This window comes from Mus caroli, chromosome 4 (genome assembly GCF_900094665.2).
Source record: "Mus caroli chromosome 4, CAROLI_EIJ_v1.1, whole genome shotgun sequence".
In the NCBI taxonomy this organism is placed as follows: Eukaryota; Metazoa; Chordata; class Mammalia; order Rodentia; family Muridae; genus Mus; species Mus caroli.
This window is the reverse complement of record NC_034573.1, coordinates 56,364,688-56,389,563: the sequence shown is the minus strand read 5'-3', so window position 1 is coordinate 56,389,563 and position 24,876 is coordinate 56,364,688. Positions and strand designations below refer to the sequence as shown.

General features: G+C 41.5%; 1 protein-coding gene across 4 annotated transcripts in view; it reads left to right on the top strand.

Moving 5' to 3' along the window:
* Fkbp15 (FKBP prolyl isomerase 15) overlaps positions 1-24,876 on the top strand; it is a 58,492-nt gene that overhangs the window by 20,609 nt on the left and 13,007 nt on the right. For 3 of the 4 annotated variants that reach the window (XM_021159210.2, XM_029475933.1, XM_021159209.2), the window contains exons 7-19: positions 1,286-1,435; positions 2,568-2,636; positions 3,168-3,314; positions 5,420-5,559; positions 5,938-5,995; positions 7,390-7,497; positions 10,421-10,523; positions 11,954-12,060; positions 13,697-13,811; positions 15,642-15,751; positions 16,574-16,681; positions 17,602-17,696; positions 18,819-18,921. In XM_021159210.2, coding sequence (XP_021014869.1) covers positions 1,286-1,435; positions 2,568-2,636; positions 3,168-3,314; positions 5,420-5,559; positions 5,938-5,995; positions 7,390-7,497; positions 10,421-10,523; positions 11,954-12,060; positions 13,697-13,811; positions 15,642-15,751; positions 16,574-16,681; positions 17,602-17,696; positions 18,819-18,921 — 1,413 coding nt within the window. The remainder of the gene's footprint in view (positions 1-1,285; positions 1,436-2,567; positions 2,637-3,167; positions 3,315-5,419; positions 5,560-5,937; positions 5,996-7,389; positions 7,498-10,420; positions 10,524-11,953; positions 12,061-13,696; positions 13,812-15,641; positions 15,752-16,573; positions 16,682-17,601; positions 17,697-18,818; positions 18,922-24,876) is intronic. The other variant, XM_029475932.1, reaches the window with a different exon arrangement.

The following is a 24,876-nucleotide window of genomic DNA, read 5'->3' as shown; positions in this document are numbered from 1 at the left end:
CTCTGAGTTTGAAACCAACCTGGTCTACAAAGAGAGTTCTAAGACAGCCAGGACTGTTACACAGAGAAATTCTGTCTCAGAAAAAAAAAAAAAAAACCTAACAGAATCGAATGCTGGGTTTATCCAGAGATCCTGCCTTAGAAAACACAGCAATCCAGGACAGCATTCCAGGAAGACACCTGACATTAACCTCTGACCTCCAGACACAGGTAGCCACATACCCATGTGCCCACACATGTGAACACACATACCGCACATGAACATACACATAAAAAATCCCCACTTTTTTGCTCCACAATTTTCTTAAAGATACATGAAACTTGTAAAAGTAACATTTCAAAAGACTGTCAAAATTTTATGAGCTCCCTATAGAAAATGTAGAAATAATATTTTAAAAAATCATTTAAGGGGCAGTTGGTAAACTGCTTGCCATGTTCTTGTGAGGACTGGACTTTGATTCCTGGAACCATGGGAAAAGGGAGAGCCAAGAGTGGTTGTGCATACGTGTAATCCCAGCACTGGGGAAGCAAACACGGGGATCCTAGGTTCACCAGGCAAATAGCAGAGCTTATTTGGAAAGTGAGAGACATTTTCAAAATTCAAGGACAGTGCCTGAGGACCAACATTCAAGTCAGTCCTTTAAGCCTTCACACATGTACATGCACACATGCAAATGTACCTGGACACACATGTGCACCACACAAACAAAACCCACCCACATACACATAAATCATACCTTTACTTCCCAGAGTAACACATATTAATACATTAAATCGCTTTTTAAAAACTGTGTAATAGATATAAGTACGTGTATTCCCTCTAGAGGTCACATTACTGAGACTGATCACTGAGGTAATGGTAGGAGGTTGGGTCTTTGGGAGGTGGTCCTGAGTGGTGACCCACTGTATACGTACTGTTATTTCCCAGCTGGATTGCTAAGCACTCTATATTGTCCCGTTTAATTTTCATAGCTACCTTGTAAGATTTGCAAAGCTCTTTTCTTCACTTTTGCAAGTGGGAACGGGTAGGTATATGGAGATTAAGTTATTTGCCAAAGGTCAGACTTAAGAACTGGCAATACCTGGATCTGTACCCAGACATTCTGACTCCAGTGCTGACTTGTTGGGCACCCTGATTCCTGCCGGATTACTGACTTCGGAATGGCTTATTTCTAACCTTGTAATCTTTGTTAGTGGATGCAGCTGTTTGAGAAAGAATATTAGCAGCAATGGGATGGCTGGGCAACTTAAACCAAGCTCATGCTGCTCTGATCTTGATCTCGCAGGTGTGCGTGGCCAAGTGCAATAGCATTTCTTCCTTGGATGCAGTGCTGTGTCAGGACCTGGTTGCACCCGAGGGCCCTGCTGTGGAAACTGGAGATTCTTTAGAAGTAGCCTACACGGGCTGGCTCCTTCAGAATCATGTGCTGGGCCAGGTAAACAGTGTGTTCTGCACGTCCTTTCTCTGTGGGTGTGTGACACGCAGCCTGCCGTATGGGGAGTGAACTGTGGCCATTGACCAGTAGAAACATTTAGGGAGGCTGAATTCATCTCCACAACTGCTTTTGGGGCACACTCGTGAATGCTCCTGTGCAAATGTGCTTAGAGCCTCACACCCTGTCTCATATTTAGGGGCAGACAGTTTCCCGAGGATAATTCATGTGTACGTCTTGTCCTCACTGCCAGTTTTAAACTTGAATATATCTTTAAGAAAGAGATCTTATTTTTAAGCCTTCTCACTGTCTTTCCTTGCTTTTGAAATTAGAGCTCTCTATGTAGCCTTGGATGGCCTGGAACTTGCTATGTAGACCAACCTGGCCTGGAGATCACAGAGATCTATCTGCCTCTGCCCCCACCTCTGCCGCTTTCTTCAGAGTGCTGGGATTAAAAGCACATGCCACTGTGTTTAGCTGTCATTTTCCTTTTAACAGACACTGTAAATATGTTGCAATTGTTGTGTTTTTAATACTGTTAAGTTTTTAAGAGCAATGTGATATGATAGAAAGAACTGTATAACTTAAATAGTGTGAATGTGTGGTGTCACAGGTATTTAATCCCATCACTTGGGAGGCAGGTGCAGGCAGATCTCTGAGTTTTGGGCCAGTCAGGGCTACATAGTGAAACCCGGTATCAAAAATCAAGGAGTCACAATTAAGTTCCAATTGTATCCCAGTCTGACCTTGACCAGCACTCTCTAAGCTCTTATTTTTCCCATTCGTGCATGGAGGTTAGTGATCCTTGCTCTGCTTTCTTGGAAGTACTGTTTTAGTACCAAATGAGTACATTTACTGAAAATACTTTATAGTTGAAAAAGTGCTTCAGTTAATGATGCCAGAAATGGGTTTGCCCCCAATTTGGCAAATTATTGTTCATAGGGATATTCATTGCGATAAACTCCAACCATGTTATAGTTCTGTCTTCTCAGTTTCTTCAGGAGCTATGTGCCGTTACATCTGTCATTTCCTGTTTGGGAAGCACTGACCCCCCTTAGTTGATTATCATTAAGATGATTATTGTTTTCGAAACTGACTGAATTTTTTTTTTTTTTTGTACTTTATCAAATGGCAGGTTTTTGATTCTACTGCTAACAAAGATAAGCCGCTTCGCCTGAAATTAGGATCAGGAAAAGTTGTCAAGGTAAAGGCCTGTTTTGGAATTTAGTTTAAATGTTGAGAATCTCCAACCTGTTCTTATCTAGAGTCTGGACATGCGTGGTTGACAAGGAAGGAACAGGTATTTTACACTGTCAACATATGGAAGATGTTTACCTGTGAGAGGCTAGAGTGAAGAGGAGTGTATTTGTTTTCTTAGACTCCATCTTTTTCATTCTGTGGCTCTGAGGAAGTGATCCCATTGTTCCCACAGCCCCGTGGAGAGGCGGCACTGTTTAACAGCTGCCACGTGCTTGGTTCTTATCTCGTTGATTTGACTCAGCACTAGGAGCACTACTCTGGGATGCAAGTTGTGAATTTTGCTTGATCAATGAGCATTTTACATATGTGCAGTGTCATGTGTTGGGCATGTTAGAGCTTTGCACTGTGTCCATTCATCCATGTGCAAAAGTTTGTTTTCACTGTATTGCCTATGGCTGTTTGACTCAAATTCTTCGGAGAATTCTTTGTTCAAGTGTATTTTGTCTGATGAGCATTTCCTCACTTCTGTCTATAGGGCTTAGAGGACGGGCTACTGGGCATGAAGAAAGGAGGAAAGCGCTTAATTATCACTCCTTCAGCCTGCGCTGCTGGCTCTGAAGGAGTAATAGGCTGGACTCAGCCAACAGACTCCATCCTGGTGTTTGAGGTAGAAGTTAGGCGGGTAAGTGAAACTGGCCTGTGTTCTTATAAATCAGATTCTGAAGATATGGATAGCTTTTAAAATAGAAATGGTAGGGTAGGACGAAGGTTGGGAAAGTTCTTTCCTTCAGGCATGAGGTCTGAGTTCAGTCCCTAGAACGTACATGAACATGCTGACACAGTGGTGCAGGTTTGTATTGACTACACATATTTGTATACATAGTCATGCGCGCGGGAGCACACACACACACACACACACACACACACACACACACACACATGCTTCATAGGCGTTTCTGAAAACTTTAGAAGAAATGATGAATGATTTTCTCTGAAAATGGCATTGGAGTTAAACATCTTGTCTTTTTTTAATGTATAAAAATCTTGTCAGTAAGGTGTGGTGGGGCATATTTTTAATCCCAGCACTTGGGAGGCAGAAGCAGTCAGATATTAATGAATTTAGGCCAACTTGGACTACTAATGAGTTTCAGGCCAGCCAGGGTCACACAGAGAGGCTCTACCTTTGAATATGTATAGTTTCTATACTAAAATAGCAACAACTTTTAGTTAGTTCATAGTATTCCTTCTCCAAAATGACCCTGATATTATTAGGTTGAATGGTGCTGGTAACTATAAACTATAAAACACAGTACAAATAATGAATTTTATGGCTATCTCTATATAGTCGTTATGTTTGTCACAGCAGAGAGGTACCCTCCTAATGGGAGACCTGTTTCTCTGTTGGGTCATCTTATCTTACAGTCCCCAGATGCCTTTTTTTCCTAAACATATAGATTCCCTTAAGTTTTCTTTGAGCTCAAGAAAACCATGGGGAATGATAGACAGCAAACTATTTTGAAATATTGATACTAACTTGTAAACATAAGCAAAGTTTTCTGCTTTACAGTAATCAAGAAATTAGAGCCAAGCATAGTGGTGCATGCCTTTAATTCCAGCGTTTGAAAGGCAAAGGCAGGTAGATCTCCATGAGTTTGAGGCCAACCTAGTCTACACAATGAGTTCCAGAACAGCCAGAGTTACATAGTGAGACGCTATCTCAAAGAGAAAGGAAGGAAGGAAGGAAGGAAGGGAGGAAGAAAGAAATTAGAGAAAGCATATGTGCGAGAGAAAGAGACTGGTAAGGAAGCAATGAAGGAGAATAGAGTAGGGGTGAGAGATGAGGGAGAGAGTACTAAAATATACTTTGTGCAAAGATCTAGACATAGAGCTATCCATTAAAGCATTGTTTGTGATAGTAATAAGCTGTCTATGTGAAATAGTATTTTTTTTTTCCGAGACAGGGTTTCTCTGTATAGCTCTGGCTGTCCTGGGTGAAATAGGTTTTTATAAGAACATTCATGTTTATGATTTCTGTTCAAGAATCCTTTGAAGTCTTTACCTTGTAGACCATAGCAGGAATGAGCATGACCTTGAGGTTTGCCATGCTCTTCAGTAGCTGGAAACAATGAAGATGAGTACTTAGTGACGTGGAAATATATTCGTGTATAGTAACTAAGCAGAACAGCTACAAAGCTGTGGCTCCATTTGTAAAAGCACACATGCACTCATTCATACACACAGATGATGGAATGGTAGCTGAATCACAACTGTTTCTGTCTTAGTCAGGGTTTCTATGCCTGCATGACCAAGAAGCAAGTTGGGGAGGAAAGGGTTTATTCAGCTTACACTTCCACACTGCTGTTCATCACCAAAGGAAGTCAAGACTGGAACTCAAGAAGGGCAAGTAGCAGGAACTGATACAGAGGTCGTGGAGGGATGTTCCTTACTGGTTTACCTCCCCTGGCTTGCTCAGCCTGCTCTCTTATAGAACCCAAGACTACCAGCCCAGAGATGGTCCCACCCACAAGGAGCCTTTCTCCCTTGATCACTAATTGAGAAAATGTCTTACAGTTGGATCTCATGGAGGCATTTCCTCACCTGAAGCTCCTTTCTCTGTGATAACTCCAGCTGTGTCAAGTTGACACAAAACTAGCCAGTATAGTTTCCTTTGTCTTTTTTTCAGCATGTTTTGATTTTGCCTGTACTGAATAGGCAATAGCTTTTATGCTAGAGAATAAATAAATGAGAGTATGGAAGGGTGAGTGTGTATACTCTGTTCTACCCTAGGTGAAGTTTGCCAGAGATTCTGGCTCTGATGGCCACAGTGTGAGCTCCCGGGATTCTGCAGCCCCTTCCCCCATCCCTGCTTCTGACAGCCTCTCAGCTGATCCTGTTGTAACACCCCTGCCATTGCCTCTCAAACCTGGGTAAGGCTGTGGCAAGCTCTGGGATTCTTCATGGTTCCTGAGATGCAGTTTAAAACTGCAATCAATTTTTAGTAATTGAAAAGAACAAAAGTCAGGATCAGGAAAACAATGTATTAGATTCATTTGACAATGGATTAATAGCTGTCAAAGTGGTGCTAGGAATACCTGCAAAACTCTGAGCAAAGGGCAAAGGGCAGGAACATAGAATGCAGGCCCATGGGAAAGTGGAGCTTTCAAGGACTATACAAATAAAAAGGAGCTAAAATTCTCTTTTAGCTATTCAGTTGACTATTTCAAAAACAATGCTTTTACGCCAGTTTAATTTGGGTTTGCAATTACAGATTTTGTATTATCTCAGGATGTTTTATTTGATTTCAGGGAGCCGGGTCTTCGTTCCAAATCTAACTCTCTCAGCGAACAGCTAACTGTAAATTCAGTAAGTATGATTCTGTACCCCTAGGCCCTGGAATGTTGTTTCATGTGCCTTGCATGTAGTTGAGAGCCACTGACTTAGTATAGAAATTAATTACTACTTTATTTATTTTATCCTACTTGGAAATCAGTCAGTAGAAATTAGCCTGGACTTTTACATTCATAGATCTGAATTGTAGGTCTATGGCCATGAGAAAATGATCTAACTTTTCAAATCCTCAGTTTCTTCATTGTTACAGTGGGAATAAGTTCACGGCCCCCAGTTACAGTTCATAAATCCCTGAGCACACAGACTGTGTAAAGCTGTTTTTAATGAGCGGTAGCTGTGGTATTACTAAAGTGATGTGAAACTAGGAGAGAACCCTCAGGTAAAGCTCACTTCCATCCTCTAGTTGCCATTTATTCCAAGAGGAATGGATTAAAAGTTAATTTTGGTTTTCTTTGTTGCTTATTCTGTGTGACCCTGAAGAATTTACTCTGTAAACAGAGTTTTGTTTTGTTTTTTTTATATATCTGTAAATTGATATAAGGAAGTGAACACTTTTCAGTTTTCAGAATTATGTCTGGGATATTTTAAGTGCTTAAAAAGCATTGTTCATATTATAATAGATGCTAATATAACTTTATGTTATATGTATTTTATCTCAAAACGAACAAAATACTACCACTACTACCCCCACCAAAGATGGTGTGGGGGAGGGGCTTTGGAGAGCACTCATTTACCTGAGCCAGTAGACATCCTCTACTTCCATTCTCTCAGAGGAATTCAGGCTTCTTCATCCACTGGGTGACTTTGAGCAGGTCACTGGTTTTGTTTCCCCAATGGGGAGAGGAGAGGACCAACTGTTATTTCCGAACAATTGGATTTGAGTGCCTTTAGGAAGGATGTAAAAGGTGGTTTGCTGCTGCTCGGCTTGGTCCATGCAGACTCTGAATGTGCTGCACGTGGACCAGAGGGTAGACAAAGAACTTGAAGCTCAAGCAAGGCCTTCTCCTAGCACTGAGGACAGTAGGTGATGGGTGAAGCCAGGTCTTCCTCCAGCCTGTGCACATTCAACCACAGAAGGGGGCACTTCACTAACAATTGGTCTGATGTAGTAGAAACTGTTCTAAACCAAGTGTGCAGAAGCACTCTCATTTTCAGTGGGGACACTTGGCTAAAAGAGGTCATGCATATGAAAGCAATTCATTCCCAAGCTGTAGGGACTTAACTTAATGTTCATATTATCAGTCTCATTAATTTGCATTGTATTTGGTATCATAAATAATGCTTGCTTTCTAGAAGAAATGGCTTCCACTAAGTAATAGAGGGTTAAAGGTTTTGGCACAAGGCAAAGAAGTAGAGCTGTTTGAAAGCAATAAACTTCAGTCACAGTGATGTTTATGCCTTCCTTTTAGAGTCCTGATACGGTCAAGGCCAAGCTGATCTCGAGGATGGCTAAAATGGGTCAACCCATGCTACCCATCCTTCCGCCACAGCTGGACTGCAATGACTCAGAAACCGAAGTACGTCCCCTTGACTGTATTGAGATGCGTGCAGGTGCTGCCATCTTCTGTTTCTTTGCTTCAAATAAGTGCCTTTCCTGCTTCTAATGCAGAGTCACTGTTTGAGAACAGAGTAGGCACATGTGACACTTTTAACTGTGAGTAGCCCATCCCCAAATGGAGGTTAAGTTCTGCACATCTGACCAAGAATTAGACCAAGAGGTTGCTTAGTGTTCAGTAACTGGGATCTGGAATCTGTATTGCTCATAATCTCCAGCTGCCTGCCTGGAAGTAATAAGTCTGCTTCATGTTGAGAAAAAAATCTTAGACAATGAGATATGCAACCCATACAGGCTCTGTGTTCTTTTTTTCAGGTTTCTTTTACTCTTTAAAAATGTCTTACTGTACTATTTTTTAATGCACATGGGTGTTTTGCCTGCCTGCATGTCTGCATGTCGACAGGTGCTCAGCTCTTCTAACTTTTTCTCCTTTGAGACTGAGTCTTACCATATTGCCTAGGCTTGTAAGTCCTAGGTTCAAAGGACTTCCTACCTCTGTCTCCCCAGCCTGTAGAACTATAGGCACGTGCCACTGCTTCTGGATTCCACCTGTGTTTGTTGATTGAGTATTTGGATCAACTTGGGAAATATTGATCATCTTACTGATGATAACTGTTGTTTAAATATCAAACTGTTAGCTTTTTTTTTGTTTGTTTGTTTGTTTTTCAAGACAGGGTTTCTCCGTGTAGCCCTGGCTGTCCTGGAACTCACTTTTTAGACCAGGCTGGCCTCGAATTCAGAAATCCACCTGCCTCTGCCTCCCGAGTGCTGGGACTAAAGGTGTGCACCACCACGCCCGGCCAAACTGTTAGCTTTTATGACTATATGTATAGTGCTTTTTTCATATTTTAAAAATGTTATTTAGCAGTTCAAGATTTTATTGAAATCAAGTCTACCAGGCTTTTCGCTTTTGGTGTTGTGCTTAGAAAGCATTCCCAGGGCTGGAGAGAGAGTTCAGCAGCTAAAGTGCTTGCCATGAAACCTAAGTAGCTTCCCAGTACCCACGTAAAAGCCAATGCAGTAGCTTGTACCTGCGATCCCAGCTCTGAGGAGGCCCTGACAGAGGGATCCCTGGGGCCTGCAAGTCAGCCAAACTAGCCAATCAATGTGCTCTAAGTTTGGTGGGACACCCTGACTCAAAGTTAACGTAGAAAGTGAACCCATTGCTGACCTCTGACCTCAGCATACACATAAGGACACAAGTGCACACACCCTCCCATATACATACATGAACACATAAACATACACATACAAAGGAAAAGCATCTTCATTTTTGTACTTTAAAAGCATAGCATTATGACTTTCAGAAATATGATTATTTTATATTTATTTAGATCTAAATTTTTTTTGTTTTTCGAGACAGGGTTTCTCTGTATAGCCCTGGCTGTCCTGGAACTCACTTTGTAGACCAGGCTGGCCTCGAACTCAGAAATCCGCCTGCCTCTGCCTCCCGAGTGCTGGGATTAAAGGCATGAGCCACCATGCCCGGCTGTAGATCTAAATTTTTAATCCATAAGAATATAAAGTAATTTAAGTCTTTTTCAATGATTAACTTGTTACTGATAAAACAGTTCTTTCTCAAGTGAACTGAAATATATGATTGATTGACTTTTGAGATTTTTTTCATTTGATATAAAATGAAAAAAGATATAAAATATGCTCTGAAATAGGCTTTATATTTTAGAGTATTGTCCTCCCCCCCGAAAGATGTAAAATATAACATTTTAAATGGAAGCTTACTGTTTTATAATTGTCTTCCTGGTTTCTATTAATGAAATTTGAATAATATAGTTCATTAAAATTATTTTTATATATAATTAACTAAAATTTAAATATAATTAATTAAAAACTAAAAGCTACTTTATTGCATAATAATTAAAATTTATAATGAAAGAATATATTTAGAAAAGGGGTATTTTCTTTATATATTGCTTTATAAACTGACTTTTAAACTTAATGTTATATCATAAATACCTATGTGAATGTCAATAATTATGTAAAGTGTATTGCTTTAAAGTAAAGTGTATTGCTTTAAAGACAACTAGGTGGCCTTCTCTCTACCATAATTCCCTTTACTCTCCTGATAGATATTTAAGTTGATTTAGAATTCAGTAATTATCTAAAAGTGGGCTGATTTTCCCAGAAGAGAATATTTGGTGCTGGGGAAAGCTCTAAAGTATAAGAATAATCCAGAGATGACAGCCCTTGAACCACAGCACAGCAAATTGTAGTCATATGACTCATGTCATATGACATCTTGTCTTTGCTTGAAGCAGGACTACAGGGCAGCTTTGTTCAGAGTTACAGCTTTGGTTTTATGAATTTTTAAGAATCTTTTAATAATGAGAGCTAACAGCTGGGTGTGGTAACACACACTTTAAGCTCATCACTTTCAATTAAGGCAGAGACAGGAGGATCTCGGAGTTTGAGGCCAACAGGTCCCCATAGCAAGTTTCAGGACAGTCACGATGCATAGAGAAACCTTGTTTCAAACAAACAACAACAACAAAAGACTTAGGACAAGTGTCCTGGACAGACATGACCAAGCCAGCATGCTAGTGAGGTGCAGTGACTTGCTCTGCTCTGTCCAGTTTCTGTGGGTGCTCTGAGGTCTGAGACTGCTTGGCAGAAGAGTTGGGTAGCTGATGGTGGTTCTGTAGGACTATATTAATTATTTGATATGATTTATAGGAAGAAGAGCTCTTACTCTTGCATAATTGAGTTCTTCCTTTGTACAACTCATATCCCTGACGACTGGCTTTCTGCCTGCCTTTCCTTCCTCTTTCTTGACTGGAAATCCTGTATTGTGAGCCGAGTTAGAGACAGGCAGCCTCTGTCTTCAGCTAAAACCTACACATAGTGATCAACCCTTGTGCTTTTTTCAGGATGCAACTGTTCTTCGAGGAGTTGGGCAGTCCCTTGTGACACCATCTGTCCAGTCTTCTCTTCAACCAGCTCATCCGGTATTACCACAGATGGCCTCACAGGGTAAGAAAAGAACCTTGATAAGGCTCGGCCCTTGTGTTGAATCAGTATATTCATCCGTGTTCCTTAGATTATTAACTAGTATTGTTAGTGCTGGGGCCTGAGTTAGGGGCTAAGACTTGTCAGTTTGTCTCTGAGTAGAATACTTTGAGGCTAAGATGTATGTCTGCTGTGTTGCTTTGCCTCTTTAGGAAGTCTGTGCTCAGCTGTTGAGACATCTCCTTATGTGTTATTTTACACTCATGTCAGCTGATGGGATCTGAGTCAGATGAACAAGAGAACACTGTTTCCACCTTTGCTGGGCTGCCCATGGGCTGCTTTGGGAGGAAAGTGGTCTGATTTAAAGGAATGTTGGGTGCCAGTCCAGACTTACAAGTGTGAAGGAAAGTTCCTGGAAAGAGCCTCACAAGGCACTGAACCTTCTGCAAGGCTGGCTAGCTGATGAGAATATCAAGAATTGTGACAAGGCAGGGATCCAGCAGGTTCAGACCAGTTGTAATTTATCTTGGGCTATCTTTAGCACCCTTAGTTGTTTGATAAACAAAGTTTCAATCTTTTGATTTGACCAGTGAAGACTGGGGAGCCAGATGCAGGGGTGAAAGCCTGCTAACTCAGAGACAGAGAGAACACACAGCTGACCTTCCTTCTCAGGCTATGTCTTAGAAGGAATGATCCCTCACTCCTCCCAACTCACCATCTCAAAAAACCTCCTTCAGACTGAATGCCCCTCCCTTCTACTTCCTATGTATCTCTCTATGTGTCCTCTTGTCCCTCTTATCTAATTCGGTGTTCACTTCCTGTCACCTGGTCGCTTGCTCTGCCTCTTGACCTGTTCTTAACAATAGTGGTTTTTATTTAATCCTATTTACAGTATTCAAGCAGAAAGTTCTTGGATTAAAGGTGTGTGCTAAGGCTGGGCCATACCACAACTAAAACCATGTTTTGTTTTGTTTTTGTTTTTTTGGTTTTTTTTAGTAAATAACACAATCTTAGGGTTCACGGTGTGATCAAACATCCTGCAACACTTAGTAGCCGTTTATTGCCCCTCTATGTATGTAGCCTGACATCTCTGTACTATTAGGTAAATCCTTTGGAATGTACAGAGTACTAGCCTCTACCAACTAAAAGCTAAGAATGTGGTCAGATAGTATCTGAGGCCATAAATGGACCTCCTGACTTCCTGGAATATGCCTCTCTGATATTTTTAAACCACTGTCTTTAAAGTGTCTAGGCTTGTGAGAACTTCATGAGTCTGTTTACTGTGTAGGAATTTGGGATGTGGAGTAACCTGAACCTTTGGTTTCATGACATGCTCACACATATTTGGCTCCAAAATAAATGATCTCTTATCTCCTTTGAGGTGAGAGTTGTGATTTTGCATTGACAAAACAAGCAAGGATGGGTAACAGTAAAAATACCTTGATTTGTCTTAGCACCTCAGCCATCTGGTTCTGGGCTCCAGACACCCTCTGCTGCCTTGATGCAAGCTGTGTCCCTTGATTCTCACTCGGCTGTATCTGGAAATGCACAGAACTTCCAGGTAACTGTATTTTAATTAATTAATTTCTTTGTTTGTTATTTTGAGAGAAGGTCTCACTATGTAGTCTTGGCTGGCGGTACACATATACACATACACACACACACACACACACACACACACACACCACGATCAGGCTGGCTTCAAATTCTCAGAGATCTGTTTGCCTCTTGCCTCCTGAGAGCTGGGATTAAATGCACCAGCACATCCAGCCCTCAGGTAACAATAGTATTTTAAAACTCTTAGGCATGAGATATAATTTATGTTATTCTTATATGAACACAGATGATCCCTCTCTCCTTTTACACAGCAGCAGTTCTCCAAGTCAAAGCTTGTCATTTCCCCTTCCCTAAATTACTGTTCTCTTGTCTCTAAAACCACACAAAGTTTTCTGTTTGCAAGTTTTTGTGAAGATTAAGTGCAAGAATAAGCAAAGTACTTATTAAAGGCCTGGGCCTGGCACCTAGCAAAGTTCCCGTTAGTGCACATAGGATAGCAAGAGCTGCCTCTCCTGCCCTACCCACCCTGGAGGCGATTCTGAGTGGAGATGTGGGAGCCATGGTGGGCAGGCTTTGCTCCACTAGGATAAGGGGAATCAAAACTGAGAAAAGGCTCCCACGATGGAAAATCCCTCTGCCACAGACTAAGATTTTTTTCTAGTAATTCATGTTTGGGTTGTTATATTGTTCTTGGAAATAAACTAGTGTTCCTATGGGGAAGGAGTGACCGTTCTTAAAATGATAGTTGTTGTTTATTGAGCATTTGCCTTGTGCCAGACACTTAATCTGGCAGTTTTTGGGGGCTTCGCCTGTATTAATTAGCTCATATAATACAGCAAATATAATTTGCCTGTGTCATTTAGCTCATATAGCAGATTCCCAAAGCTTTCATCTTCCTTTCACAGTTGCCATACTTCAGTTCAGATAAACGAGAGCTCTGGTCACTCAGATAAGCATCAGGATCTAGTATGTGGTGGCATACGCCTGTAATCCCAGCATGAAGGACTGGAAGCAGGAAGATCAGGAATGCAAGGGTATCCTCAGCTATATAGTCATTTTAAGGCCAGCCTGACCTACATGAAACCATGTCTGAAAACACAAACAAACAAAACAGAATCTAAAGGCTGAGCAATGGATGACTCAACTGTTAAGAACCCAGCATATTGGGTGGCTTGGAAACCCTCCATATTTGTCTATACATAGATACATAGACACACATACATATAGATTTTAAAAAGCAACTTTAAATTAAAAAAGAATCTAACAGGGGAGAAGCATTATGAAAAATCTCAGAAACTGGCTGGCTTAGTTAGGAATTTTGAAAAATAACCTTTTCTTTCCTTCAAAAGAAACTAAACAGGATTTGCTTAGTTATAAGTTTTCCTTAAAAATAGGCTTGATAGTAAGAAATAAATTCCCACTTCATTAAATCATATTGCCAGAGGACTGGGTAGCAACCCAAGATTCCTGTTCCTCTGGTTTTGGGTAGCACTGGAGTGACCAGATACCACCAAGTCCCATAGACAATTGCCTAACCCTGATCTCATCATTTCCAGCTTTAGTAGCTTTAAACCTCCTCCCTGGTTAATGTGCTTTGTTCTGTCACAGGAAACTAAGTAAGTAACTCGTCACTTTCTCAGCCCTATGCAGGTGTGCAAGCCTATGCATATCCCCAGACGCCCTCAGTTACTTCCCAGCTGCAGCCTGTTCGGCCCTTGTACCCAGCACCACTGTCCCAGGCTCCCCACTTTCAAGGTAGAGAATAACTTCCTCCTTCCGGTTTTTCATCTTCCACCCTTGCTGGGTTCTCCTCCTCCCATTCTGTTTTCATTTTCCTCCAACAACTCTCCACCCTTTCTTTTCATTGTTTGTTTTAGCAGCTTGATTGAGATGTAATTTAGATACCATATGATTTATTCAAATATATAATTCAAAGACAGCATTCATTATAGTACATATTGTATATGTGTGTGGGTGTGCGCGCATACATATGAATGTGCAGTTATGCACACCTGTGTATATGTGGAGTAGGGCATTGGATGTCTTCCTGTATTGGTTTTGAGACTAGGTCTCTCAGTGAACTAGAAATCTGCCATTTTGGGTAGACCAGCTAGCCAGGAGCTTTCAGGAATCACCTGTGTCCATCCCCCAATGTTGGGCTTACAGGTGTGTAAAAACCATGATCAACTATTTTGATTGTTTTTAGACAGGTGCTAAGGAGTCATATTCAGGTCCCTGAGCTTTTACCAGCTGAGCATCTTCCCAGACTCCAGGATATATATATGAAATGTTCAGAATTGTGCATCTGTCACAACAATCCATTTTTAGAACACTTATATCTCCCTCAAAGGCCCTTTGTGCCTCTGTCCTGGGTGTTTTTCCTTCTATGCTCTCCCACCAGCCCTTTAGTGACAGGAGCTCATAGCTGATAGTATAAGAGCAAACACTGGAGGGCATTGGGAGGAGGCAGGCACTGCTGTGGGCAGTGAGTGACTGATGAAAACTGTTTTGTTAAAAATTGTAAATTATGAAAGTAATTCACTGTAGTAAAAATGTCAGGCAATACAAAGTAGGATAAAGTGTGCTGTCTGTCATTAAATTTCTGTCCATAGGAGAGAGTCTCTCACAGTTGCTTGGGTAACTGTGTGTATTTTATGCACTTAGGCAAGTGTAGGTGTCTTTTGTAAACAAGGCAAGTGAAATGTTGATGGATGTGTTGGTTTCCTGCTGTGGTGTGCAGCCTGTCTTTTGCTTGGTAATCACTTTGGCATCAGGATAGTGGCAAGAGGAAACAAGTTTTTCCAACAGCCTAAGTTGCATTTCTGCAGTGGGAAGGGCTTCCTAAATGCAGCCTTTGTCTGGAGTCCTGTCCCTTCTCCATCTTTGAAACACGTTGACATGGGTCCAACCTGACATTTCCTCTCTATCCACTGCTCCCACAGACACAGCTACATATGTTCATCACCAGAAGGTTAATACTATTTTTTAAGGTGCTACTTTTGTACCTGGTGCATGATCTTTTTTCTACACTTGAAATCACCTCCTTCAAAAAATTGTTTTTAAGACAGAATCTCGCATAGCCCAGGCTGATCTTGAACTCTGAATCTTCTGTTTGTCTTGTGAGCTACAGTCACGTGCCACTCTGCCCTCTTGCATTAAAAGTACTGTGTTGTAATGATTTGTTTATGTGTCAGTTTCCCAGCTGTAGCCCACTAAGATCTGGAAGCATAATTTATTCATGACTGTTCTCCTTGTGCCTGTGCAATGCCTGGCATGCAGTTGGATGAATGGGGAAACAATGTAAGTGCAGGATCATAGCAGTTCAGAGTGGATACACTTGGGCCAGTGTGCATTTGAACCAGATTCTAGCTCTTGGAGCATTTTGCAGAAATATAACTTAGTTATTATTAGCTTGGGAGTCCTTTAGTCCCTATTGCCTGTTCTGTGCTTCTCCTGACAGTGTGAAATCACCTATCATGTTTCCTCATACATGGCTCCTTCTTTCCTCTGCTAAAACTGCCCTTGACTTTTCCATACATAGTTTTCTCTTTCCAGGTTTATAAGTTCCTTTTCATGTCTGTTTAGGATCAGGTGACATGATGTCCTTTCTCATGACTGAAGCCCGGCAACACAACACTGAAATTCGAATGGCAGTCAACAAAGTGGCTGATAAAATGGATCACCTCATGACTAAGGTGACTGAGTTAGAGCTGAGACTCTGTTGAAAATGGTGCTGTTGGGCCAGAGATGGCTCAGCAGGTAAAAGCACTTGCTGAACAAGCACAGTGACCTGAGTTTGACTCCTGAAATTTCTCAAGAGAGAACCATTTCTTGTTCATTACACTCTGACTCCTGTCCCTGTGCCATGGTACAGGTGTGTGTACATGTCCATACTCACACATACCATATGCGCACATGATAATAGAGAGACACAATAAAGACACATTGTTTAGATGCATGAAATTGTAATATGGAAATAATAGCAGGCTGGGGTGGCAGTTCAGTGATGAAGAGCACTTGCTGCTCTTGCAGAGGACCCAGGTTCAAGTCCCAGCACTCACATGGTGGCTCACAGTCATTCATAACTCCAGTTCCAGGAGACCTGATATCTTCTTCTCATCTCTGATGAACCAGGCACATACATACTTGTTGGCAAAACACTTAAGACACATAAAAGAAAATAAATAAATGTAGAAACATGTTTTTTTAATTTTAAAAAGAGATAATAAATTAAAATGTTAAAAGGGGGTACAGGAAGTAGGCAATACATAGGATGTTAATGGGAGCAGCCACAGCTGTAAGAACACTCTTCCTTGCTTTCCCATATTCATGGTCCTTGGTCATTTCCCTAGAAGAGTTATCATCTTTACTTTGGGATTGATTTAGCAGAGAAAATAAGTTTACATTTAGATATTGTTTCAGAAATGTCTTAGCTCTCTTAGAAGCATGACTGGTCCTGGGTGACTTGTATTCTCCACTAAAACATGCTCACAGCTTTCCTGGCTTCCCTTTCGCAGGTGGAGGAGTTACAGAAGCATAGCTCTGGCAACTCCATGCTTCTTCCTAGCATGTCGGTCACAATGGAAACAAGCATGATTATGAGCAACATCCAGCGCATCATCCAGGTGAGGAGGAGGGAGAGCACGGCAGCCTGGAGGGCTTGTCCACACACCCTCCTCAGATGTGCTACCCATAAACCTGTCCCCGCACCCCAGAAATAGCATGTGTTCAGTCCTGGAGTTGGGAAAACCATTATGGCTTACTTTGGTTCTGTGGCTTATCTTTCATTTTAGTTATTTTCCTTTTCGCTATGACCAAATATTTGACAGGAAACAACTTAAGGGAGCAGTTTCTCTTGCTTCCTTGTCTGAGAGCACGCAGCCCAGTGTGGCAAATAGGAGTGGTAATGGAGTGGAGACAACTGGACTCAGTGAGCCCAGAGCCAACAGGAAGTGGAACCTAGCTGGGGACAGCCTCAGTGGCCCACTTCCTCTAATTGGACTCCACCGCCAGTCCACCCCAAGCTGGCGCTCAAGTATTTAAACATATGAGCCTATGGGTGACATTACAGAACCACAAGAATCTGTATTACATTAGATTCTATATTATATTAAGTATATTATTCTATATTCTACATGCTACATAGCAGTGTGACTTATGTAGTCAAAAAAACACATGCTTTTTAGGCCTATTTTAAACTCTCCTTTCATTTTATGACCATATCAGTCCTCAGCCTATGTAGCCTAGTGATTATAATCCAGCCAGTATGATTTGCTACTTTAACAGTTACATCTCTGGGAAAATAAGTTTTAGTGTTTGTTTCACAAGGCCATTTGTGGGTTCAAGCTGTTTTGCTATACAGTTTGGGGATCCAGTCTACCATGGCAGGGAAGATACGGCAGCAGAATATGAAGTGGCTGGTCGCATTGCAGCTACAACCAGGAAGCAGAGAGTGGAGAGGAGATGGAACTTTGTAGATGCTTCCTGACTTACTGGGCACTTTTAAGGCACTTACTTACCTTGTATGTTGTCTATTTGAACTTAGGAAAATGAGAGACTGAAGCAGGAGCTCCTTGAGAAAAGCAGTCGGATAGAAGAGCAGAATGACAAGATTAGTGACCTCATTGAACGAAACCAGAGGTAATGGCAGGGCGAGGCAGGGCTGTGGATGGTGGGCAAAGGGTTTATTGTACGTTCATCCACTATAATGCACACTGTTGAGGGGGGTGTATTAGTTACAATTCTCCTCTCTACACTTCGTTATGTTTTGTTTTTTGAACCCGAGCACCTTGCACATACTGAGTATGGGATACTTCTGAGCTGCAACCAGTTTCCCATCCCATGTATTTCAACCATTTCCATTTCTGCTCCTTGTGTGAATTACTTGTTCACCTTCAGTACAAAGGCTGAGGTGGCTGTGGTTGGTGTAAGACCCACCTGCGGTTGACTTTCAGCCCTGCACTTCATTTATTGTGTGGCTTTGGATATTTTGTTTATGTCTGCAGGCCTAGCTTTCTCAGAAAATGGTGTTAGGTAGAAAACTGTGTCCTCTTCTCTTTTCTGTGTGGGCTATTTTATCAACCAGAATTCAATCAGAGCCTTGTTGATTTCATAAAGCACATTTTATAGCTTTTAGAGGGTGCTTGTGGGCTTGGTGGAAGGTAGCAAGGTAAACAGAACTAGCCTCACTTCAGTGTTTCACCTGTCCAGTGCTTTTTGTCTCTAACGTGAGAGGATTGGAGGAGTGCTTCTTTTCTTCTTTCCCCTGAGAGTCTTACCCCTTTTTTCTTTTCTCCCCATCTCCCATTAACATGCACCCTGTGAATGTCTCTCTTCAATATGTGACCCAGGTTGCTACCTCATTCCTTGGTCACTGCAGATAGCATGGTTAATTTCTGCAGGTCTCAGGAAAGCAATGTGATTTTAGATTGTTATTTGGCCTTTTAAGAATTAAATAGAAAATTCATATGTATATTTGGTTTGCTATCTGTGCATTGTATGTGTGCAGTGCCTGGAAGAGAGAGCTGGATCCCTTGGACCTGGAGTTATGGGTGGTTGTGAGCCACCATGTGGATGCTGGGAACTAAACCAGGGTCCTCTGCAAAAAACATCGAAGACTCTTAACCTAGGAGCCTTCTCTCCAGCTCCATTCACATTGATTCTGATGAAGGTGTAGAGCAATGTTGTGAGAACTGAGGGCCTTGTGCCTGTCAAACATTCAATGCTTCCTGAATGTTTTCTTTGCCTTTATTTCTGCCTCAGATATGTTGAGCAGAGTAACCTGATGATGGAGAAGAGGAACAACTCACTTCAAACAGCCACAGAAAACACACAGGCAAGAATATTGCATGCTGAACAAGAGAAGGTAAAAATCACTGGGCCGAGGAAGGCCCATGTCGGGATGCATTGAGATGTGGAATAGTCCTACAAAAGAACTTCCCAGTTTCTGTGCAGCAGGATATTTGCCATCTTTGGGAAGAGACCTGGAAATCCTTCAACAGATTTTCATGTATTAATTACCTCTAGATCTGTTTTGCTAAATGTTTTACAATAAGTTGACTCAAGAACAATGATTGAATTAGGGGTGCTGTTTCATGCCTGTAACCCCAGGTTCTCACAGGCAGATGTGGGCGAATCTGTAGTTCAATAGCAGCCTTAGCTACATAGTAAGATCCTTTCTTTAAGAAAAAAGAAAACAAAAAGAAAAAACTCCAATTGCCTGTCTTAATAATTTGATAATGGTGAGATTCTTTTAGTTACAAGAATCAAAAGAAAATTTCTGTTATGCCATGTAACATGTGTATGTTCTTAGTGGAATTTTAGACTGTCTAATTTGCTCCTTTGTCTGTATTTAGTATGTTATTCATTTTGGTCTGACAAAAGCATTTTAAAGTGCGACTTTGGAGCCAGACAGGTCATGCATGCGTGTAATCCCAGCATTGGGAGGCCAAGAGAAAGGATTGTTGTTAGTCCATGTTGGGATACATAGCAAGTACCAGGCCAGGCTGGGCTACATAGTGAGACATTGCCTTAAAGAATACAATGCCAGGTGAGGTGCCATGTACCTTTAGTTCTGTTATTTGAGATAAAGAAACAAACAGATCTTTGTGAATTCAAGGCTAGCCTGGTCTACACAGCAAATTTTAGGCCAGTCAAAGCTACATAGTGTGAAACAAAACAAAAGGAAAACAGTAAGAGTTGGATATAGTGACAGGCACCTATAGTCCTAGAGCATGGGGTGTAGACACAGGAGTATCAGGAGTTCAAGATCATTCTCTGTTAGGTACAAAGCTGGAAGCCAAAATTTGAGCTACGCAAGCCCCTGCCACAATAAATAAACAAGTAAGGAAAGGCAGGGGTGATGAATTCCTGTGGTCCTTTCAGATGGACAAATGTTAACCTCCTTTGAAAAGCACTGAGAAATGTGCTAGTGAGTCTTGGGATTGAGATCAGCTACTTGTAGAGCCCAGTTTTCTTCTTCTTGTCTACTGGACACTATCCAGAACAGATTCCTTATTTGGGTTATCACTCTTCAGCTGGGAAATCGTTGCTTTTATCTTGTAGTTTTTCATGAAATCTTAAGCAAAATTGAAGAGAATGGACACTGTAGCTTGTAGTATTGACATGCTTTCTTGTACTCTGATAATAAGGAATTCTTATTTATGGTTTAAGCTATCTGTGTTGGCTTAACCACAATGTGCTGTTAGTAATATCTTTGGCCTGTGACTGGTGATTTGAATGAAAATGGCCCTTATAGGCCCCAATCATACATTTAAATGTTTGGTTCCCAGTTGATGGACCTTTTAAGAAGGGTTAGGGGGTGTGGCCTTGTTAGAGGAGTTGTGTAACTGAAGGTGGACTTAGAGGTTTCAAAAGCCCACAGCAGGCTGGGTCTTGCTCTCTCTGCCTATAACTTGTGGATCAGATGTGAGTTCTCAGCCACTGCTCTAGGACCATGCCTGCCTGCCTGCCTGCTCCCATGCTTCTTACCACGATGATTGGAGATTGATACTTGGAAACTGTAAGGAAGCCCTTAGTGAAATGCTTCCCCCCCCAACAGTAATAGAACAGAAATTAAGACAGCCAGGTATCATCCAGTGAGCTGCGCCTTGCCCTGCACAACCTCCTCCTGTTCCATTACTGTTTCTTTCCCACTGCTACTGCATTCATTGTTGTGGCTATCTACTAATGACCTGGTCATGGTCAACAGCCTGGAACCTCATTGTTCTCCATGAAATGTGCCTTATGAGTATGTCTCCTGTCTCTAGTTTTATCTTTGTTTTTCCTCTCCTTTTCCTTTATCTTCCCCACTGCAGGCCTACTGGGGTAACCCAAATATACTCTTTTTCCTCATTGGTACTATTCAGGGATAAAATGGTGACTATAACATAGTCTATAGACCAGAGACATCCCAACAGAGGTTTAGCTACCTCAGAATCCCTTGAGAAACTTGATCAGAACTACATATTTTGAAGCCTCATCTTCTGGGATTCTAACTTACTACATGCAGCCAAGATAAAACTTTTCCAAAGCTCTCCTGTATTCCAGTACCTGCCCAAGTATATGCGTCACCTCTCTTGTCATAGTCCTGGATGTGGCATCTGGATACTTTTGTTTTTACCTAAGTTCAACATGTGACCTTCATGTTGGATATCACTGTTGTATGTACATGTAGTCACAAGTATGTTCCAATAAAACTTTATTCCCCCAAACAAGTAGTGCTCCAATTGGTCTATGAGTCAGAGTTTATCAGGCTCTTACTTAGCTTGCTAATCCACCTATGGTTTTGCATTTTAAAACTCAACAGGTGTCTGGCACTGAGCCCAGCAGTGTCCTGTGTGTAATAGCTAAACAACAGGAGAAGATCAACAGCAGAATTGCAGCTCACACCTGCCTGGTGCCCTCTAGAGTCTAGATGTGCCCCAGGGAACCTCCCAGCTGATGACTAGGGTACCATGTATTCCACTGATCATCATTATTTCAGTGAGACATTTTACACCTTTAGTGTCCCCTGGTAGTTGTTTTTTCTTATTTATTTGTGTAAGTTCTCACTGTGTAGCCCAGGTTTGTTCAGACCAGGTTTTGGAATGTAGCCCAGGCTAGCCTCAGACTCTCCAGCCTCCCTCTCAGTTTTCTAGGTGTTGGGATTACAGATGTATGCCACTATCCCTGGATGATTTACTTTTTAAACATTTGTTGTTTGAGACAGGGTGTCACTACACAGCACTGGCTGGTTTGAAACTAGCTATGTAGACCAGGCTGGCCTTGAACTTGATGAGATGTGCCTGCCTCTGCCTCAGAGTGCTGGGGTTGAAGGTGTGCACCAGCTTTAATCTACTCTAGCACTCTCCCTGTGATCTCTCTTAAAGGGAGAACAGCAGTTCCTTTCAGGAGGCAGATTTCTGCTGCCAAGCATTGCTCAGAAAATATGGTTAAGTGTTCAAGGAATATTTGGTAAGTGGAGCTATGTAAAAATCAGTTTTCTTATAAAGTAATGATCCAGAGTGGGAGACCAGTTAGAGGAGCTGGGCTTCATGGGCTTACTTTAAAAAGAACAAATCCTGGCCGGCCCAGAAGGAAGAAAGCACTTGCTCAGGGCTTCAGCCCCATCCTCTCACACCAGCGTGTCTCTGCTGCTGTCTCTGCTGATGCTGCTTTCTGCTTCTAGAGTCAGTGCTTTCTTGTCTTTGAATCCTTGCTGGGTTTCCTAGCTCCACCTCAACAGTGGACATTGTTCTAGAGTAGGAGCCAGAGCGTCTTCCCATTACCATGTCGGTTTCTGCTGACTTCCTTTCCTCCTGGACATTGCTATCCCTGACAATTTTTAAACATTTAAAAATTTTAAAATATTATGAATATATCTATAAATAGCTTCATACACACACACAGTAACATGTACTCTTTTCTAATTTACAAAAGTTGGATCTGTTCATTCTAATAAAATACCCATAACATAGAAATTACCTATAATCCTTCCATTCAAAGATAACCATGGTTAATATATTATTGTTGTCTTTGGGTAAGGGCATGCATTTGTGTGGGAGTATTTTTATGCTTCTATAATAGGCCTTTGTAGGTAAGCATCTGTGATAGAAATGTTTGAAGCTGATCATAGCAGTGCATGCCTGCAATCCTAGCATTTGGGCTGGGGTAAGAGGATCATTAACTTGAGGCCAGTCTGGGCTAAATAGTGAGATGCCACTTTAAAAGAAATTGTGGGGAAGCACTTTTGAGAGTCCCCTATTCTGTCCTTTTAGACAAGATGTGTCTTTAAGGTCTTGATAGGGGCTCTGCTCTAATTGGTGAACTCTCTAAGCTACACAGAGGTTCAAAGCTGTCTGAGTTCTATGTTAGTTCAGTTTTCATGGGCTGTGTGAGGTAGAATAGCAAGTAAACTTTACTCATTATTCTGTGTTAGGAAGATGAAGCCCACTCTGGAGATTCTAGATAAAAATAAAAATCTAAATGCTTACTTAGGTATTCTGTGGCTGTGAAAAGGCACTGTGACCATGGGAACTCTTACAACCGACAACATTTAATTGGGGCTGGCTATCATGGTGGAAAAGCATGTCCGTGTGCAGACAGACATGGTGCTGGAGGAGCTAAGAAGTTCTTGCTCCAAAAGCAGCAAGAGACAACTGACTTGAGTTTCTGAGACTTCAAAGCCTGCCCCCACAGTGACACACTTCCTCCAGCAAGGCCACACCCATTTCAGTAAGGCCACATCCCCTCATAATACCACTCCCTATGGGGCAAGCATTCAGACACATGAGTCTATGGGGACCATTTGTACTCAAGCTTTCACACTTACTGTAAAGGTCACTTATACTCTCAGATTCGTGGCCTAGTTATTTTTAAGTCATACACACTTTTGTTTCATTTCCTTTACCTTTAGGGGAGCCAAAATACCAGACTTTAAATAGAAGCTAGAAGGTGGATAAAATATTTGGGAATAAGGCAAGGAATAGACAGTTTTTGTATATGTGATTCTAGGGGTTGATTTAGGGCTTAATACATGCTAGGCAAGTGTCCCACTACTGAGATATAGCCTCAGTCCCAGCAATAAGTACCATGTGCACACAGTGAATACCATCAGAAGCTACAAATAATAGAAGAAAGTAGACAGCTGTAAACTGTGCACTAAAACATGTAACGATTTAGAGGGAATCATGGTGTCAATATCACAGCATAGGGGAGTCATCCCAACCACAGAAGCCTGATCCCCACAGAGCACCCCCACACTGCCTTGCCGACATCTGAGTTTGTGTGCTGTGGAGCGGCAGTTCAAGGGAACGGATGCAGTAGCTGGCTTTTCTTGAACATCTGTCATCATTGTTGTCATCATCGCTGGTGCTCAGAATACCCTGTGAGAGTCCTCAGTCATCTCACCTCCATCACACGGTCCCTGAGGTCATCTGGGCTCTTTCGGGTGGTGCTTGTCTAACATAGAAGTGCTAGGAAGTGGCACAAATGCTATTTCTCATCAGCTTGATTGAACTTTTGGGTGATGAAACATGTAGAATATGTTCCTGATGGAGGAAAACTATACAAAATTTCACATGGATTTACTTTGATCTGGCAGTTCTGCATCTAGAAATATTCTAAAAAGGCTCTTGCATACTGAGGGGATCGTTGCATACAATGGAGCTAAAATGCTCAGAGGTATGATGAGAAAGACCAGAAACACTCCATGTGTGCTACAATTCAGAATAAACTACCTCATATCCACACACTACAATATGATTCAGATTTTAAAAAGGGGGGAGGGGAGAAGACCCATATGTACTATTGAAGAATATATAACATATCTGCTGTTTTATCTGGAATGTGTGAAGACTCAGTGTGTATATAAAGAATCACTTTATACAAATGGGAATTTGAATACATATGTCTTTTGCTATATCTTTATTTATATATTTGTGTTCATATATATATATATATATATATATATATATATATATATGTGGGCATGCATTTACTACAGTGCACATGTGGAGATCAACTTTCCAGTATCAATTTTCTCTTCCCACCATGTGAGTCCTGGAGATCAAACTCAGGTTTTCGGTCTTGGCAACAGGCATCTTTACCCACTGAGCTATCTTGCCAGCTCCTGAAAAAAATATTTCTCTATGGTTATCAGAATGAGGCAATACAGAACTGGATAAAATGGGGTTTGTCACTGTTTACTTTTTAAAGTCTTTTTTAAAAATTGAGCAATAGAACATTATCTTTTTAAAGAATTTGTGACAAATCATTTTGAAAGACTCATGTAAAATATAATCCAGTCAGCAAGAAGAAAGTAGAAAGCACTCAGGTTCTC